Source organism: Pongo abelii, chromosome 20 (genome assembly GCF_028885655.2).
Source record: "Pongo abelii isolate AG06213 chromosome 20, NHGRI_mPonAbe1-v2.0_pri, whole genome shotgun sequence".
Lineage (NCBI taxonomy): Eukaryota > Metazoa > Chordata > Mammalia > Primates > Hominidae > Pongo > Pongo abelii.
The window spans coordinates 49,622,820-49,642,500 of record NC_072005.2 but is presented as its reverse complement, the minus strand read 5'-3'; the positions used below and the strand labels follow the sequence as shown (position 1 = coordinate 49,642,500).

Genomic DNA, 19,681 nt, shown 5'->3' with positions numbered 1-19,681 from the left:
CTTTGTTCTTGGCAATATCCTCTATAATAAACCGGTAAATCTAAGTAAGCATTTCCTTGAGTTCTGTGAGCAGCTCCAGCAAATTTTTTTTTTTTTTTTTTTTTGTAAGATGGGTCATCCAGGCTTGAATGCAGTGGCAAGGTCATGGCTCACTGCAGCCTTGACCTTCCAGGCTCAAGTTATCCTCCCGTCTCAGCCTCTCAGGTAACTGGGACTATAAGCACATGCCACCACACCGGCTAACTTTTGTAATTTTTTTTTTTTGTAGAGACAAGTTTGCCATGTTGCCTAGTCTGGTTTCAAACTCCTGAGCTCAGGTGATCTGCCCACCTCGGCCTCCCAAAGTGCTGGGATTACAGGCATGGGCCACCCCGCCTGGCCTTATTTTTATTTTTTTAAAGAAGTTGGGTGTGGTGGCTCACGCCTGTAATCCCAGCACTTTGGAGGGCTGAAGTGGGCGGATTGCTTGAGCTCTGGGCAACATGGTGAAACCCTGTCTCTACCAAAAATACAAAAATTAGCTGGGTGTGGGGACAGCGTTGGAATGGAATCGGAGGGGACACCTAGCTGTTGTCTGCTGTGTAGTGTGTGGGGAAAAAGCCCCACACATTTGGTCACAGAATTCTGTGTTGATGATTGTTGTGGTGGTGTGAGAGTAGAGGAAAAACACAGTTTGAGGGTTTTTTCCCCCATAACACTTCCCCAACCCCAGACCTCCCCATGGTCCAGCAACTAAAGGGTTAATGCCTGGCATCCATCCCTGCTCCACTCTCAGTTCTGATTGGTGCCCACACCAGTCCCCACTGTTGAATATGTGGAGTGTCACCTCTCCCTACCCCACTGAATAAGAACCAGAAGGCAGCCTTGTTGCCCACATGCGGAAATCAAGACCTAGAGAGGGAGACGGGTGTGGTGGCTCATGCCTATAACCCCAGCACTTTGCGAGGTTGAGGCATGTGGATCACCTGAGGTCAGGAGTTCGAGCCCAGCCTGTCCAACATGGTGAAACCCCATCTCTACTAAAAATACAAAATTAGCCGGGCATGAGGACGCACACTTGTAGTTCCAGCTACTCGGAAAGCTGAGGTAGGAGAATTGCTTGAGCCTGGGAGGTGGAGGTTGCAGTGAGCTGAGATCGCACCACTGCACTCCAGCCTGGGCAACAAAGCAAGACTCTGTCTCAAAAAAAAAAAAAAAAGACCTAGAGAGGGGCAGGGTTTGCAGTCAAGGCCCTGTAGACAGTCAGGGACAGAGCTGGGGCCCTCTGTGCCCCACCCCAGCAATGAGCACACAGTTGGGCTTGGGGTGGGGATGGGTGCTATGTAACAATTTATTGAATCATCACAGGTCTTTCCTTTCCCCCTATCCAGCATCCCTCTCTACCTGCCAACATCCTGTATTAGAGAACTTGTGGCCAGAGGTGTGGCTGTGGAGAGCTGGCCGGGGAGGGACGCTGCTCAGCTGCTGCTCTGCTCCTGTCTCCTGTCCCCTCCCCCGGCCATGACAGAGACCCGTGAGCCAGCTGAGACTGGGGGCTACGCCAGCTTGGAAGAAGACGATGAAGACCTTTCCCCAGGTAAGGTGGCCTTAGAGATGGTGGCGTTGGCTTGACTGTCATCCTGGCTTAGGGTTTGGCCTCCACTGGGAAATGTTGATGGGGAGTGGCTGCTTGTCTTGCTAGGGGTTCTATTCTGACTGAGACTCCTTGTCCTGGTAGGGGATCTCTTCCAGTCGGGACTTCTGGGGACTGTAGATTGACTGGGGTCGCTCTCCTTGCTAGAGGTTCTAGATTGGCTATGATTTCCTTCCTTGCTGGGGGTTCTAGATCGGCTGTGAGCTTTCTCCTTGCTGGAGGCTCTAGGTCGACTGTAACCACTCTGCTTATTGGGGCTTCTAGATCGGCTGTGATCTCTCTCCTCGCTGGAGCTTCTAGATTGTCTGCGCTCTCTCTCCTTGCTGGGGCTTCTCCATCGTCTGCAATCTCTCTCTTTGCTGGGGCTTCTGGATTGTCTGTGCTCTCTCTCCTCGCTGGGGCTTCTAGATTGGCTGCGATCTCTCTCCTTGTTGGGGCTTCCAAGTTGGCTGTGATCTTTCTCCTTGCTGGGGCTTCTAGATTGTCTGTGATCTGTCTCTTTGCTGGAGCTTCTAGATTGTCTGCGCTGTCTCTCCTTCCTGAGGCCTCTCGATTGTCTGTGATCTCTCTCTTTGCTGGGGCTTCCAAGTCGGCTGTGATCTCTTTCCTTGCTGGGGCTTCTAGATCGGCTGCGATCTCTCTCTTTGCTGGGGTTTCCAAGTCGGCTGTGATCTCTTTCCTTGCTGGGGCTTCTAGATCGGCTGCGATCTCTCTCTTTGCTGGGGCTTCCAAGTCGGCTGTGATCTCTCTCCTTGTTGGGACTTCTAGATCGGCTGCGATCTCTCTCCTTGTTGGGACTTCTAGATCGGCTGCGATCTCTCTCCTTGTTGGGACTTCTAGATCGGCTGCGATCTCTCTCCTTGTTGGGACTTCTAGATCGGCTGCGATCTCTCTCCTTGCTGGGACTTCTAGATCGGCTGCGATCTCTCTCCTTGCTGGGACTTCTAGATCGGCTGCGATCTCTCTGCTTGTTGGGGCTTCCAGATTGACTGCGACCACTCTCCTTCCTGGAGCTGCTGCTAGATCCTCTGCGATCTCTCTCTTTGCTGGAACTTCTAGAGTGGCTATGACTTCTTTCCTTGCTGGGGTTTCTAGACCAGTTGTGACTTCTTCCTCTTCTGGGGGTTCTAGATTGGTTTTGACTTTTCCCCTTGCTGTGGCTTCTAGACTGGCTGTGTCTTCCCATCTGGCTCAGAATTCCCTTCCGGGTGCGACTTCTCGCCCTGCTATGGTTTCTCTTCCAACTGTGACTTCTTGCCCTGCTGTGCGTCCTCTTCTGACTGCCACTTCTTGACCTTCTGGGGCTTCTGGACTGGCTGTGACTTTGCGGCCTGCTGCGGGTGCTGGCCTGGTTGTAACTCTTGACCCTGCTGGACATTTCAGTGGGGCTGTAACTCTTTTCCCTACTGGGGATGATCATCTGACTGTAGCTCTTCACCTTCCTGGATGACGATGGAGATGGGTTGTCACTCTTCTCCTTGGAGGGAATTCCAGTCGGGGTTTGACACTTGGCTCTACTGGGAGTTACAGCCAGCTCGGAACTCCTCCCTGTACCTGAGCCTCCTGGTGGGCGGTAACTCTTCTTGCTCATATTTCTAGGCTGGCTGTCACTCCTTTCCCTGTTGCTGGTTCTAGGCCGGCCGTAACTCTTTCCCCGGCTCCGTTTTTGCTGTGAAGTGGGAGTTCTCACCCTGCTGGCCATGCCTGGTCTGGCACCATGAGTTCTTATCCTGCCAGGAGTGCTGGCCCTGCTGGGTGACCTCTTGGAGCTGCGGCTTCCCCTTCTGCCAGGTGTCCTACCCCGGCTGTGTGTGCCCCTCCGCTGGTGGCATCTCACGCCGCTGGCCTTGCTGGCTTTGCTGGCTTTGCTGGTCCTGGTGTCGGTGCTCACCCTGCTGGGTGTTCTTGCTTTGCTGCGGACTCGGGACCTGCTGCTGGGCCGGTTAGAAGGGGCTCTTTTTGTACTGGTCAATTTGGTGGAATTGGAACTGCTTGGGCTCATGACTGAGTTGCGGGTTGTCGCTGGTTTGGTGGGCACTAAGGATCTGTTGGGCGTTGCTGATTTGGTCGACTTCAAGGAGGCAGGAGGCTTGGGATCCGCAGTGGGCATGGAGGATCCACTGGGTGCCGGGGACATACTGGGCTTTGAAGATCTCTTAGGTGAAGACATGGTGGGCGCAAAAGGGCTTGTGGTCCTGGAAGTCACAGTAGACATGAAACACCTGGTAGCCGTGGACGATGACCTGATTGCCTGTCACAGGCCAACTGTGTGAAGTCATAGTGGGCATTGAAGACTCTGGAGGGTGAGTGGTATGAAGTCAGAGGTGGGAAGAGAGAGGGCAGGGGTCCCAGCCTGAGGCTGGAGATATTTCCTCTGGTTTGCAGCCATTCAGCAGATGTCTTCTGAGGCTGACTCATGCCCAGCATTGCTGGGGACACAGAGATGGGGCAGACCCAGGCCCTGCCTTCAAGGAGCCCATAATCAAGGGGTGGGGAGGGGGGTCACTGCCCAGAGTGGTCAGGGTGTGATGGAGAGCGGTGCAGGGGCCGGGGAGCCCATATGAGAGAGACACTGACCGCCTGGGGAGTCAGCGAGGACTTCACAGAGGAGGTGACATGAGCTTGGCTTTAAAAAGGAGCAGGAGTTTTGCCAGTAGAGAAAGAAAGCGTCAGGCTGGGTGCGGTGGCTCACACCTGTAATCCCAGCACTTTGGGAGGCTGAGGCAGGCAGATCACCTGAGGTCAGGGGTTCAAGACCAGCCTAACCAACATGGTGAAACCCCATCTCTACCAAAAATATAAAAATTAGCCAGGTGTGGTGGCACACGCTTGTAATCCAAGCTACTTGGGAGGCTGAGGTGGGAGGATCGCTTGAACCTTGGAGGCGGAGGTTGCAGCGAGCCAAGATCACGCCATTGCATGCCAGCCAGGGTGACAGTGAGACTGTCTCGGAAAAAAAAAAAAAAAATGAACGGGTCACTCAGGTGGGCGAGGAGCAGAGGCTAAGGCTTTGGGGAGGGAGATCAGGGTCTTGGGGCCGCTATCATCTACTCACCCACACGTCCTCTGCTGCAGACCTGCCCTTGAGGAGTTCCCAGTCAGATAAGGGAGATACCCTGGGGGGCAGCTGACTGCAGTCAGCTTCTAGGACAGTAACAGGAGGAGGTGCTGAGGCAGGGGAAGCCGGAGAGAGACCTGGCTGGGAGCCTGGGGCTGCAGGGTGGTGGCTTCACAGAGGACAGAGTTTGTGCTGGATCTTGAAGGATGAGTAGGGGGTCACCAGGTGGATAGAGTGGGGAACAGCCCACGCCAAGACCCCAGGAAACGATTGTTAAATGGCAGGAACTAGTAGGAGAGAGCTGCAGGGACGCATGTTCAGAAGGAAACAGTTATAACCCATTCTGGGCTGGTGATGCTGGGGACCCAGCAGGAGGGTAGTAGAAGAAGTGACGGCTGCCTGGGATGAGGAGGTCTGGGATGGCCTCACCAAAGAGGAAGGCCTCCCACTGGGTCCTAAAGGATGGTGGGAAAAACTAGGGCAGGACATTCCTACCAGAGGGAGGAACAGTGTGTGTGAAGCCTCAGAAAAGGTTTGTCAAATTCCATGCAGAGATATCCATGCCATAAATATGTCATAAGTACTTTCTTTGCACAAAGGAAGTGTTCTAGATGCTGGGGCCACAGCAGTGAACCAAAGTCCCTGCTCTCGGGGATAGGCAGTAAACAAACACACAAGTAAATGTTGAATGCAGTGAGTCAGAAGATGGAGAAAAATGAGCCGGGCACGGTGGCTCATACCTATAATCCCAGCACTTTGGGAGGCTGAGATGGGTGGATCACCTGAGGTCAGGAGTTTGAGACCAGCCTGGCCAACAAGGTGAAACCCCGTCTCTACTGAAAATACAAAAATTACCTGGGCATGCTGGTGCGCGCCTGTAATTCCAGTTACTTGAGAGGCTGAGGCAGAAGAATTGCCTGAACCCAGGAGGCGGAGTTTCCAGTAAGCTGAGATCACACCACTGCACTCCAGCCTGGATGACAGAGTGAGACTCTATCTCAAAAGAAGATGGAGAAAAATCAAGCAGAGTAAGGGGCGTAGGGAGTGCTGGGGAGTGGCCAGGGCGTCACTGAGAAGGTGACACTTGAGAAGAGACATGGAATGGAGAGTGACATCGGCAGAAAGGGTGGCAAAGACCCTGAGGCAGGTATGGGCCTGGGGTGTTGGAAGGTGAGGAGCCTGGTATGAAGAGCCTGTGGCCACTGTGATGACAGGAGCAAAGGCGGAGCACAGGGTGCAGTAGCAGGATCCTCTGGGTTCTGGGAGAAACTGAGGAATGGGGCTGGGATGGATACAAGGTGAGGCTTTTGGCAGGCTCCTGCCACCGAGGCCGAAGAAGCTGGTACTTCTCACACTGTGGTCACAGGGACCCTATCCCCAACCATTACTCTGTGTGTGTGCCCCCATAATGGCAGCTGATGTCGCCCTTTTCCGTATATCAACTTTAAAATTTTTCCCCTTTTCTTTTTCTTTTTCTTTTTTTTTTGGAAATGAAGTCTTGCTTTGTCACCCAGGCTGGAGTGCAGTGGCTCGATATTGGCTCATTGCAACCTCCGCCTCCTGGGTTCAAGCAATTCTTCTGCTTCAGCGTCCTGAATAGCTGGGACTATAGGCACCCACCACCTCACGCTTGGCTAATTTTTGTATTTTTAGTAGAGATGGGGTTTCACCATGTTGCCCAGGGTGGGTCATGAACTCCTGAGTTCAGGCAATCTGCCCACCTCAGCCTCCCAAAGTGCTAGATTACAGGCCTTTTTCTTTAAACCTAAACTTGTCCTAGGCATGTCCTTGATAACTGTGAAATCACAGTAATACATCTTACCTATAAATAAATATTTTAATTCACCTAACTATATATATATATATATATCTCCATGGCCACAGATATAAAAGTACATCTGTGTGTATGCATGTGTTTTAATTTGCACAAATACCTTTTCAAATGGTTGTCTCCCTAAAGTGATCCAGTGTCAGCCATGGCCCAGGTTCAGTTTTTCCTGCCAGAGCTGTGTAACCACAGGGGAGTGAGTCGTCTAGCCTCCCTGTGCCTCAGTTTCCACATCCATCAACTGGGTTTAGTAATAGTACCACCCTCAAAGGGTTGTTGAGGATTTAGTGAGTTAATGTGTAAGAACAGGGCTCCTACAATAGTAAGGATGCTGTTGTTACTGGTGGGTTTTTACTACTCCTGCTTTGTCCTTCCTAAATGCCTCCCACCCCACCTCCCCATGGAGTTTTTGTTTTCTTTTGCAATCAATCGATGCAAAAAAAAAAAAAAAAAAGTTTTTTTTTCTCCAAGACAGAGTCTTGCTTTGTCACCCAGGCTGGAGTGCAGTGGTGTGATCTCGGCTCACTGCAACCTCTGCCTCCTGGGTTGAAGCAGTTCTCCTGCCTCAGCCTCCTGAGTAGCTGGGATTACAGGCGCCCACCACCATATCCAGCTAATTTTTGTATTTTTAGTAGAGACGAGGTTTCACCATGTTGGCCAGGCTTGTCTTGAACTCCTGACCTCATGATCTGCCCGCCTTGGCCTCCCAAAGTGCTGGGATTACAGGAGTAACCCACCGCGCCTGGCCAAAAAAATTCTTTTTAAGTGGTGAGGTCTCAGTCTGTCACCCAGGCTGGAAGGGAGTGGCGCAATCATGGCTCAAATGCAGCCTGGAAATCCTCGGCTCAAGTGATCCTCCCGCCTCAGCCTCCCGAGAAGCTGGTACTACAGGTAATGCATCACCAGGCCTGGCTAATTTTTAAATTTTTTATAGAGACAGAGTCTTGCTGTATTGCCCAGGCTGGTCTCAAACTTCTGGGCTCAAGTGATCTTCCCACCTTGGCCACCCAAACGTGCTGGGATTACAGGCATGAGCCACTGTGCCCAGTCCTGTCCCATGCAGTTCTTGGAAGACATTCATTTGCTTGACACAAAGATACAGGGAATCTACTGGGTGCCAGCCTTGTTCTGTGCCATGGGGACTCATCTGTGGGGAAGGGAAGGGTAGTGCCTAGGCTACCCTCGTCATACTATGGCAAGTCTGAATGTGGGGATTCAGGGAGGGGACAGCTGGGCCTAGCCCTCTTTCCTCTGATGCCACTGTCTCCCCCTATCTGTCCCCCTTCAGGCCCCGAGCATTCCTCTGATTCAGAATACACTCTCTCAGAGCCGGACTCCGAAGAGGAAGAAGATGAGGAGGAGGAGGAAGAGGAGACCACTGACGATCCCGAATATGATCCTGGCTACAAGGTGAAGCAGCGCCTTGGCGGGGGCCGTGGTGGCCCATCCCGCCGGGCCCCCCGTGCAGCCCAGCCCCCGGGCCCCCTGGCCCAGCCTTGCCAGCTCTGTGGCCGCTCACCCCTTGGGGAGGCCCCACCGGGAACCCCACCCTGCCGGCTCTGCTGCCCTGCTACAGCCCCCCAGGAAGCACCAGCCCCTGAAGGCAGGGCCCTCGGGGAGGAAGAGGAGGAACCACCTCGGGCTGGGGAGGGCCGACCAGCTGGGCGGGAGGAGGAGGAGGAAGACGAGGAGGAGGGAACCTACCACTGTACGGAATGCGAGGATTCCTTCGACAACCTGGGGGAGCTGCACGGGCACTTCATGCTGCATGCCCGGGGTGAGGTGTAGGCAGAGCCCCCATACAGGGAGCTTGGCAGAAGGGGTGGGGTGGGAGGAGGGGGCTGAGGAAATTGGGGTTGTGACAGTGGTCATGGGGGATGGGGTACTGCCGGTCTGTGTTGTCTTAGAAGTAGATGTGTGATGGCCAGAATAAAAGCCAAAATCTGTATCTGTGTGTTGGTTCAGTGTGTGTGTGTGTGTGTGTGTGTGTGTGTATTCGCCCTGTGTGTATGTGTGTGTGTGTGTGTATTCCCCGTGTGTATGTGTGTGTGTGTGTATTCCCCGTGTGTGTGTGTGTGTATTCCCCCTGGGCTCCTTCTTGGGGAACCTTGGGATCTTTTGGGAAAGATAACATTTACTACGTGCTTGTATTCGATGAGGTTTCCATGTATTTAGTCACAGACCCCATAATGTAAAGGCTCTAATAATAGAATTTTGTTTCTCACTCACAAAATAGTGCTGGGTGAGTCATTTGGGGACCCAGGCCATCTGTTAAGCCTGTTGTCTCCCCCATGGTCCAGACTGGGTGGCCATGGCCTGGGTCCTGCTGGCTGAAGAGGACAGGGTGCCTGGTGAGGTGCACATGTTGTCTTACAAGCCCTGGCCTTCCAGGGGCACACACTGCTTCCATTGACACGCCTTTGCTGAGAAATTAGATACGTGGTCGCAGCTAACTGCAAAAACAACCTGGGAGAAGCAGTCTAGCCAAGCGCCCAGAAAGCAGAAAACAGTTCATGGAGGACAGCTAGGGCTTTCTGCCACATCGCTTAGGAACTTCCACAAAGAGGACTTTAATTATAATCACAGCTACGCTTCCTCAGCGCTTCCTGGGTATCTGGTGCCAGTCCAAGGGCTTTATATATATTGACTCATAGAAATGGTGCATCTAGGAACTTACAAAAATAGAACCTTAATGATAATTACAGCTGCCATTTTCCCAGCACTTACAGAGTGCTGTACTTAATTTGCATGAGATTATCAGCTTCTTAGAATAACCCTGTGAGATAGGGATTGTGATCCATTAATTCATTTAACAAATATTTTTGAGTACCTGCTGTGTGCTAAGCATTGGGAACACAGCAGTGAATAAAATAAAATGGTTGTCCTCATGGAGCTTACATGGGAGTGGGTAGAGGCTGCTGGTGAAGACAGACATAAACAAGTAAGATACAGCATATGCCGGGTGCTGATAAATGCTGTGAGAACAATAAAGCACTGAAAGGAGGCCCGGCATGGTGGCTCACTCCTGAAATCCCAGCACTGAGGTAGGCGGATCGCTTGAGCCCAGGAGTTTGAGACCAGGCTGGGCAGCATGCCAAAACCCCATTTCTACAAAATACAAAAAATTAGCTGGGCTAACGATGGTGCACGGCTATAGTCCTAGTACTAGGGAGGCTTAGGTGGGAGGATTGCTGGAGCCTAAGAAGTGTCACTGCACTCCAGCCTGGGCAACAGTGAGACCCTGTCTCAAAACACAACAAAACAAAACAAAACAAAAAACTGAAGGAAGGCCAGGTGCAGTGGATCACACCTATTAATTCCAGCACTTTGGGAGGCTGAGGTCAGAAGATTTCTTGAGCCCAGGAGTTGAAGACCAGCCTGGGCAACACAGTGAGACCCCATCTACAAAAAATTAAATTAGCTGGGCTTGGTGGTGCATGCCTATGGTCCCAGCTATTCAGGAAGCTATTCAGGATCGCTTGAGCCTTGGAGGTTGAGGCTGGAGTGGCCTGTGATTGTGCCACTGTGCTCACTGCACTCTAACCTGGATGATGGCAAGAATTTGTTGCAACAAAAAAATTTAAAAAAGGACTGAGGGGAGAACTGTTCTGGAAGGAGGTTGCAATTTTAAAGAGTGTAGTCCTCCCTGAGAAGGTGACAGATCTGAAGCCGGGGGGAGCCATGTACAAAAATGGGAAAGAGCACTCCAGGCCGGAGAAGGCAGGAGCCTGCTTGGTGTGCCAAGGAGGCCAGAGCTGTAGGGATGAGGTCAAAGGGTAGCAAAGGACCAGCTCTTTACAGCCTTGCCAAAACTTGGGCTTGGGCTCTGAGATGGGAAGTACTAATTCGTAATTCACAGAAGCTTGGCGCCGAAGCTACTTTGAAAATAGAAGCCTAATTATAATAATAGCTATCATTTACTGAGAATTTACTGGGCAACCAGCCCTGTTCTAAGGCGCTTTACATGTGTTAACTCATAGAAGGTTGGAAACTAAGAACCTTCAAGAATAGAACCTGAATTACCATAATGGCCATCATTAAGTCAGTGCTCACGGTGGACCAGGCCCTGGGCTCAGTGCTTTATGTGGACAGTCGCATCAGATCCTTACAAGTTAGGGACTGTTACTTGTTTACTCATTCACCCAACAATGATTTATTGAGCACCTATGAGATGGCAGGCACTGTTCTGGGAGTTGGAAATACAGCAGTGAACACGATGAACAAAAATCCCCTCCCTTTGTGGAGGTTATAATGGGGAAGACAGTAATCAAGTATTTAAGTAAAATATACAAATTGTGGCTGGGCACGGTGGCTCATGCTTGTAATCCCAGCACTTTGGGAGGCCGAGGCGGGCGGATCATGAGGTCAAGAGATTGAGACCACAGTGAAACCCCGTCTCTACTAAAAATATAAAAAATTAGCCAGGCATGGTGGCGGGCACCTGTAGTCCCAGCTGCTCGGAGAGGCTGAGGCAGGAGAATGGCATGAACCCGGGAGGCAGAGCTTGCAGTGAGCTGAGATTGCACCACTGCACTCCAGCCTGGGCGACAGAGCAAGACTCTGTCTCAAAAAAAAAAAAAAAACAAAACAAATTTTCTGTAATGTTAGTCATAAGTGCTATGGAGAAAAAGGAACAGGGTGGGAAGCTTGTGTGTGTGAAGGTTGCAGTTTTAAGTAGGGTGGTCAAGGAAGGCTTCACTGAGATGACATCAGAGCAGAGACCTAGAGAAGGGGCAGGAGTGAGCCTTGTGGCTGTCTGTGGGGACAGTAAGTGCAATGGCCTGAGGTGGGAGTCCACTTGGGGTGCTTGGGAAGAGAACACAGGGCCACCAGGCTGGAACTGAGGAAGACAGGTAGGAGGTGAGGTCAGAAAGTAGCGGAGAACCAGGCCGTAGGAGCCATATACTGATTTTGGCATTGTCTCCAAGTCTGGGTCCTCATAGTAATCTGAGTGCTCATAATAATCCTTAGAGGCTACTTTTATGACCATTTTATAACTGCTACAACAGGCCAGGCATGGTTGCTCATGCCTGTAATCTCAGCACCTTGGGAGGCCAAGGCAGGTGGATTGCCTGAGGTCGGGAGTCCGAGACCAGCCTGGCCAACATAGTGAAACACCATCTCTACTAAAAATACAAAAACTTAGCTGAGTGTGGTGGCGCATGCCTGTTGTCCCAGCTACTTGGGAGGCTGAGGCAGGAGAATTGCTTGTACCTGGGAGGCGGAGGTTGCAGTGAGCCCAGATTACACCACTGCACTCCAGCCTGGGCAATAGAGCAAGACTCCGTCTCAAAAACAAAACAAAACAAAAACAACTGCCACAACAGAGGCACAGAGAGGTTGAGTTACCTGCCAGAGGTCACACAGCCAGTAAGCAGCAGTGCCCTGGTTTGTACCCAGACAACTGGATGCACGTGCATCCACTCTTAACCACTAAGCCACACACCAGAAATCGCAGTCTAGTGCCCACAGCCACCATCTGACTTACAGGAGTGTATCTGGTCTCCACAGAGCTATTGAGTTTTTTTAAGTTACGTTGGTTACCAATGTTGAAAAATGGGTAATTTCACATTTAAAAAAATTGAAGTTTCTGGACTGTCTTGAAAATTGTGAGATCTATATTGCTGAACTCCCAATTCCCACGGGGACAGTAGTTTGTTGGTGCTGAGGAGGAGTCACTTTCTGTAGGGGAGGCATTCACTCTTATGTGCCCAGTCACCACTGCCTCACATCTGGACACCCCAACCCTGCCTGCTTGGCCCTGAAGAGCATCTGCTTTTTTTTTTTAAATGGGTTTTTTTTGTTGTTGTTTTTTTTGTGATGGAGTCTCACTCTGTCGCCCAGGCTGGAGTGTAGTGGCATGATCTCAGCTCACTGCAGCCTCCGCATTCTGGGTTCAAGCGATTCTTGTGCCTCAGCCTTCTGAGTAGCTGGGACCACAGGTGCGGTACTACCACCCCCGGCTAATTTTTATATTTTTAGTAGAGATGCAGTTTCACCATGTTAGCCAGGCTGGTCTCGAACTCCTGACCTCAAATGATCCGCCCGCCTTGGCCTCCCAAAGTGCTGGGATTACAGGCGTTAGCCACCGTGCCTGGCCAGCATTTGCATTTTTGACACTTATTACAGGATTTCAGACCAAAGCATTTTTCAAAACCCACGTTTCTCATCCCAGAATCTCCAAACCTGACATTGATACACTCTGAACTGAGACTTTCCTAGCCACTATAGCTTAGCATCATAGAACCTCAGAATCATCAGCAGAAATTCCAGGCTCATTAAAACAACAGAGTCTTAGTCTGTTTGTGCAGCTGTAACAAAATACCTGAGACTGGGTCATTCATAAAGAACAAAGGTTAATTCCTCATAGTTCTGGAGACTGGGAAGTCCCAGCTCAGGGAACCAGCAGATTTGGTGTCTAATTCAGGGCTGCTCTCTGCTTCCAGGTTGGTGCCTTCTTGCTGCATCCTTACACAGTGGAAGGTGGCAGAAAGGGATGAACGCTGTGTCCTCAGATGGTAGGAGAGATGGAAGGGGAGAAGGCCTAGCTACTACTTCCCTTGGGTCCTTTTCTAAGGGCACTTATCTTGTTCATGAGGGCAGAGCCCTTGTGACTTAACCATCTCCTAAAGGCCCCATGTCTGAATACTATCACATGGGGTCTTAGGTTCCCAACATGTGAATATTAGGGGGACACATACATTCAACCATAGCACATGGATAAGTGTGATCATAGGTTTTATTTCCTGGAGCAGCACCCCATCCTGTCTTCTGCCATAAGACAGGACTTCTAAGGACAAATATAGAGAATTTCCATCCACTGGCAAATATTCCTAAGGATCACAAGAGGCGCTATAAATCAGGAGTTGGGTCATTCAGCCAGCACCCATTCAGGATATGGAGTCAGGCCAGGCATTCCCCAAAGAGGATTTAATACAGGGAATAGTTACACAGGTGTTAGAAGGCTGAAAGCCAGGCACGGTGGCTCACGCCTGTAATCCTAGCACTTTGGGAGATCGAGGTGGGCGGATTGTTTGAGCCCAGGAGTTCAAGACCAGCCTGAACAACATGGTGAAACCCCGTCTCTACAAAAAACTAGCTGTTCATAGTAGTGCACACCCATAGTCCCAGCTACAGGGAGGGAGGTGGAGGTGGGAGGATCATCTGAGCCTGAGGAGGTCAAGGCTGCAGTGAGCCGAGATCTTGCCACTGCACTCTATCCTGGGCTACACAGTGAGACCCTGTCTCAAGGGAAGCAAAAAAAAATGAAGGCCAGGTGCAGTGGCTCACACCTATAATCCCAGCACTTTGGGAGGTCCAGGTGGGGGGATCACTGAAGGCCAGGAGTTTTGAGATCAGCCTGAGCAACATAATGAAACCCCATCTCTACTAAAAATACAAAAAATTAGCCAGTTATAGTGGTGCACACCTGTAATCCCAGCTACTCGGGAGGCTGGGGCTGGAAAATTGCCTGAACCCAGGAGGCGGAGGCTTCAGTGAGCTGAGATCGCACCACTGCACTCCAGCCTGGGAGACAGAGTGAGACTCAAAAAAGAAAAAGAATTTAAGAGTGCACAGTTTGCTAACATGATGGCAGTGGTGGTGCAGGTCGGGCCGCAGGAGTCATGTTGACCCATTTTAAGTTTGAGATCTCCATTTGTTTATTCAAGTGGTTATATCTTATGTCTGGGGTTTGGGCTGCAGATGAAGATGTGGAAGTCATCAGTGAAGCTATTTAGAGAATCTGTGATGTCTGGAGAGAACAGGAAGCCCAGGGTGTACTTGGGCAGGCTGCTATCTTGGGAGAGCATGTGGGATTAGATACTTAGGTTTGGTTTAGGGGAGCCACTGTGGGGGTAGTGTGACAGTATCTGGGTTGGAAACTTCTGAGCGTTCACCAGGAGCCAGAGGAAATATTTGGCTCTTCATGAAGTTGGTATCTTGAAAAAAACTGATGGTCTACTAACTCCAACCAGTCTCCCCATAAGTCACCCCAGCAAAGAGATCCAGGGTAGCCCTGCCCCAAAACACACACACACACACCCCCTACCTACCTACCTGGTAAAGGTGGTGGTTCCCAGGATGGAAATTTCTGCTTCCAGACTCATAGTAGGTTGAATGTCTTATTAGACCAGGGGTTGGCAAACTTCTCCTGTAAAGGGCTAGATGGTAACTATTTTAAGTTCTGTAGGCCATAAAATCTCTGTTGCAACTATGCAGATCTGCTGTTCTAGGCAAAAGCAGCCATCAATGATACACAAGTGAATGAGTATAAAACTGTTTAAATAAAATTTTATTTGCAAAACCAGGCAGCAGGCTAGAGTTCGCCATAGTTTGCAGACCCCTGTCTTAGGCCGTAAATTCTGTTGCATGTGACAGAGACCCAAAATAATGGTGGCTTAAATAAGATAGAAGTTTCTTTCTTTCTTAGGTAGCAATATGGAAGTGGGCTGGTATGGTGGCTGTGCTCCCTGAAATTGACAAGAGACCCAGGCTCCTGCTATCTTGTTGCTCTGCCATCCCACGTGTTGCTCTTGTCCTTATGGTCTGAGATGGCTGGATACCATTTCCGTATTACAGTTAGGAAGGTGGAAAAAAGGTATGTCCCTTTCTTTTCTTTTTTTTTAAACAGAGTCTCGCTCTGTCACCCAGGCTGAAGTGCAATGGCACGATCTTGGCTCACTGCAACCTGTCTCCCAGGTTCAAGCAATTCTCCTGCCTCAGCCTCCCAAGTAGCTGGGATTACAGGCGTATGCCACCACACCCGGCTAATTTTTGTATTTTTAGTAGAGACAGGGTTTCACCATGTTGGCCAGGCTAGTCTCAAACTCCTGACCTCAGGTGATCCACCAGCCTCAGCCTCACAAAGTGCTGGGATTACAGGCGTGAGCCACTGTGCCCAGCCGTCCCTTTCTTAAGCTTGACAATTCTACCCAGGAATTTAGCCAGAAATCAGTCACAAGGCCACATCTAGCTGCAAAGGAATCTGGGAAATGCAGTCCTTTCAGCTACCATGTGCCTAGCTAAAAACAGAGACAGTGATCAGTCTACCACATCCACCTCACCTGTGGGCTTTAAAAACATCCCTCAACATAAACAGTCTATAAGTATTATATGCAAGGCATCGACCGTTGTCTGCAGGTGCAGGGCAGGTAACTAAGGGGGTAAAACTGGCCTGGTGGGACTCATCTCCAGTTGAGGGTGACATCCACTGCTCCCTCCAGCCTGTTGTAGCTTCTGTCCTGCCCCTGCTGACAATGTCAGCCTAGGTTGGGCCTTTCAAGAGGGCTGAAAATAGGATCTTAATGGGAAATCTCCCAGTGTTGGCCAAATAAAACCCGAAACAGAAGGTATCTCTGTTTGATTCCAAACCAGTTTCCCCACAAAGCGAGGCCAACTCTGGCCTGAGCTCCCCACCTGCCCACACCCTTATGTTCTCTGGAAATTCCCACTCAAAAGCCAGAGCTCCCTGTTTAGACATTTTAATATGAATGTTTTCTGTTTTTAGATACTATTCCTGTTAGCTTATTCATACCATTTCACCTACACATATGAAAAAAATATTTCATGACTAGAATGATATACAAAATTATTTAAACGAGACATAAATTATCGGGGGACTAGTGCCATCTAGTGCCATGGCCCCTCTGAGTGAGGATGGCAGGGGGTGGGAAAGAGACACAAGGACTCCAATTGCCACCCCCACTCAATTGGGGTCCAGCTCCCAACTTTGCTGCCCCATCCCCAAAAGCCCAAGTTGCTCCACATCTGGAACTCATCTGGTGGCATTACAGGCCAGCAACACCTCACCTTCCCTGCCCTCATTCAGGCAAAGGTCCAGGGCAATTTGCTCCCATAGCCCATGGTATCCATCTGGGAAGAATGAAGGGTGATGGCACAATCTGCAGCTAGGTATTTAACTGGGAATAGGGAGACACAAACCATTTCTCTCCCGCACTCCCTTCCCATTTTTTTCTTAAACAAAAGATCTCGTTACTGTCTGATTTCACTGTCTCACGAAGGCCCTGTGTCCTCCAAAGACTGAAGCTCTAAATGAGAATCTTCTGGGTCCTCTTTATTAAGAGGCCTCTGCCTTCCCAGGGGAGGGAAGCAAATCCTTCAGGGCCCCCAGAGTTCCTGCACCCCGTATCATGGGTGAGTCCTACCGGCCACAGAGCCACCTGTCACCGTGGAGAGGCTTAAGCTGCACTCAGAGTTCTCCCCGGGCATGCCGAATGTAGTGTTGATGCAGCCCTGCTTCCTGAGCAAAGTCCTGACCACACTCTGTGCAGGCGAAGGTGCCGGGAGGGGCACGGACCTCATGCATCTGGCGGTGCCGCCTCAGAGAAGCAGCCTGCCCAAAGGTCTTGCCACAGTCAGGACAAGGGAAGGTGGGCTGGGCAGTAGTGGTTGCAACCGGCGGGGTGGGCTTGGCGGCTGGACCGTGGCTGCGCTGGTGGGTGATCAGGGCTTTGGAGGAGGGGAAGGAGCGGGCGCAGGTGAAGCAGATGAAGAGGACCCCCTGCAGCTTCTGGGCCACGAAGTCCGCTGGGTGCTCCCGCTTCATATGACGCTCCTGGAACTTGGAATCTGCGAAGGTGATGAGGCAGCGGGTGCACTTCGGGGCCCCCAGGTGGCCTGAGGGATGTGGGGGAGAGGTCAGGGGAGGCCAGCAGGAGTCTCCAAGACCTCTCCTGAACCCCAGAATCACATCAACAATTAACATTGAATGTGCTATGTGCTAGGTTCTATGCTAATACTGGACAACCAAACAGGAGAACTGTTCTTGGATCTATTTTATGGATGAGCAAACTGAGATTCAAAGAGGTTAGGCAAGTGGCCCATAGTCATGAGGCTAGGAAAGGAAATGGTGGAGCCAGGGTTGGAACCCAGAGAGTCAGCCTGCCCAACAGAGGGGTATAGTGATTACAGCACAGCCTTTGGAGCCAGACTGCTTGGGATTGAATCTCACCTCCACCACTTCCTAGGCAATTACACCAGTTTCCTTATCTGGAAAATGGGCTAATAACAGTATCTACTCCATAGGACCATTGGAAGGAATAAATGAATTGCTGTACAGTCATTTGCAATTATGACTAATGATACAGAGAAATCCAGCCTGACATCCAGGATCTGGCCTGGTACTCACAGCTAGACCTTGGTGTTCTGTTGAACATAAATTTTCACAGAATATCAAGGACAGACAAGGCCACGCTGTGACTAGAATGAATCAAGACAAGACTACATCATCATAATGTCTGAGCACAGACAAAATATGAATGCTGTCCAAGCGGAAAAATGACCAAACATCCTCCTATCCTGGCTAATGTGAATGTCTGCTGCTGCTTTATCAGTCAGAGCTTGAGCCTCGCCTCCTTCCTTACTCCTTCTGGCTAAGATTTATTACGATAGCCAATCATAGAATTGCCCCTGCTTCCTGGTAGCATCCAATCCAGAGCAAAACAATTTTGCTCGAACCTTCCCCAAAATCACCACCCACAAACCCAAATCCTATGTTGTTTTTACCATTCTTAGTGAGACACCCCACAGTTCCCCCATGGTGTGTGTTCTTCATTGCAGTGAGAAACCCAACGTGTTCAACTGCACCTGTGTTCCTGGTAGTCTCTGGCTCAAGGGCATAGAGACTACAGCTCTTGTTACAAATGCCTCTCTCTACCTCAGTTCCCAGTTTAAAGGGCCTATTATTAGAAGGACTCAATGAGATAATGAATGTTAAAATCGTTCATAATATGAGAATAAATACACCTAGCTCATAATAAAACACTGAGCAGGAGGTGTTGCTATTACATGTCAAACTGGCTACCATCATTAACCCCTAGCTTTCCCCTTTGCTGCAGTTAATCCCATAACCACCCTGTGAGGTGGGTAGTGCCACCCTCTTTTGACAGTCAAGGAAACCAAGGCCCAAGTTACACTGAAAGTCTAGGGCAGAGTTGGGACCATAATCTTGGGGTTTCTCTCCCAATAGAACCATTCCCAGCCACATCTCCAACCCAAGCCTCTCTTGGAAGCCACCCTGAATGCATAAGCATTGCAATCCTGCTTATATGGCCAGAGGAGGGTGAGTACTCTGGCCACATAAGCTGGTGTGGAGATGCACTTCCTGCTAGGGCAGCTCAGGGACCATTACAGCCCCTTCTCAACAGGCAAAACTCTGTGGAGCCTTGGACACTGAAGTGCCACAGAGATCTTAGCATCAGCTCCTCCACCCTACCCTCTAGCCCGCCAGCCATGTGTACTCACAGATGTTGCCTCCTGGGCTCTGGGGACTTCTCTCCTTGGGTGAATCCTGCTGCTTCATGTTCTCTTCAGGGTTCGGGTCCTCCATGGTGCTGGGACCCTTCTAGTCAGGAGAGGCGCGTGCATGAGTGAAGCTGTTCATCTGTTACCAGTCTTAGAGGGCACCCTAAGTCTATGACCTTTGACATCGCCAGAGGCTCTCCTTGCCTGCCTTTGACCCCTACGACATACTATCTCCTTGAACTCTAATTGATGGAGTTCTTGCTAAAAGAAGCTTCAAACCTCCCAAAGGACTGGACTTCCTGGGTTTGGGACTCCCCTAGAGTCTTCTCACTGGTGTGACCTATGACCTGCTGCATCAAACTAACTTCCTGAACTCAGCGTGGAAGCCTTGATCTTTGACACCAGCGTCATCCCAATCTCAAGTGTCTTGGGGGCAGGTAGTGATACCCACCCTTTATCCCAGTTCTTCCCAGGAAACATCCTCTGACATCCTGTGATTTTTGTTCCGCCCAGAGCCCCCGCCTCCCACGCGCGCTTGCAGCTGCTATCCCGCTACGCTCCAGCGCTGCCTACAGGTTCCTGCTCCCAGGCCTCAGTTTTCCTCCTTACAGCAGAGGGCTGCCTTTCGCTGCGCCTGTGAGTCGCTGCCTACAGCGCCGCCACCCAGAGAGAAGTGGGACAGGGACCACTCAGTCTCAGGGCCCCCGTGGTTTCCGCGCCCTTTTGCCAGACGAGCCTCTCGGAGCGGAGATCCCGGATTTGCCATCCGGCAGTAGTATAGTCGCACCAGCCCGGTCCTCAAAATAACGGGAGGGGTCCGTCTCTGCCCTATGGCGCGTTTGATGACGTTCAGCCTCCCGCGGCGTAGATACCCAAGCTTTTTGCGCATGTATGGGTA

General features: G+C 50.7%; 3 protein-coding genes across 7 annotated transcripts; 1 reads left to right on the top strand and 2 right to left on the bottom strand.

Annotated features, from left to right (window-relative positions):
- Window positions 1–1,379: 1,379 nt before the first annotated feature.
- Window positions 1,380–8,467, top strand: ZNF428 (zinc finger protein 428). The gene is made up of 2 exons (XM_002829328.5): window positions 1,380–1,576; window positions 7,808–8,467. The coding sequence occupies exons 1-2, from the start codon at window positions 1,501–1,503 to the stop codon at window positions 8,305–8,307; spliced, it is 576 nt and encodes a 191-aa protein (XP_002829374.2). The 5' UTR covers window positions 1,380–1,500; the 3' UTR covers window positions 8,308–8,467.
- On the bottom strand, window positions 1,536–5,179 carry SRRM5 (serine/arginine repetitive matrix 5). The gene is made up of 2 exons (XM_054540586.2): window positions 4,689–5,179; window positions 1,536–3,929 (listed from the first exon to the last, which is right to left on the bottom strand). The coding sequence occupies exon 2, from the start codon at window positions 3,846–3,848 to the stop codon at window positions 1,536–1,538; it is 2,313 nt and encodes a 770-aa protein (XP_054396561.2). The 5' UTR covers window positions 3,849–3,929; window positions 4,689–5,179.
- A 6,318-nt stretch (window positions 8,468–14,785) lies between the features above and the next one.
- Window positions 14,786–19,666, bottom strand: ZNF576 (zinc finger protein 576). 5 transcript variants are annotated; one of them, XM_024236696.3, is made up of 3 exons: window positions 19,393–19,666; window positions 18,784–18,883; window positions 14,786–17,157 (listed from the first exon to the last, which is right to left on the bottom strand). In XM_024236696.3, exons 2-3 carry the CDS (start codon window positions 18,866–18,868, stop codon window positions 16,730–16,732), a joined length of 513 nt encoding a protein of 170 aa, XP_024092464.3. In that variant the 5' UTR covers window positions 18,869–18,883; window positions 19,393–19,666; the 3' UTR covers window positions 14,786–16,729. The 5 variants fall into 5 exon arrangements, with proteins under 5 accessions (XP_024092464.3, XP_002829371.4, XP_009230986.4 ...); XM_002829325.6 differs by having other exon boundaries at window positions 19,235–19,642; XM_009232711.4 differs by having other exon boundaries at window positions 18,784–18,880; window positions 19,235–19,619.
- Window positions 19,667–19,681: the final 15 nt, after the last annotated feature.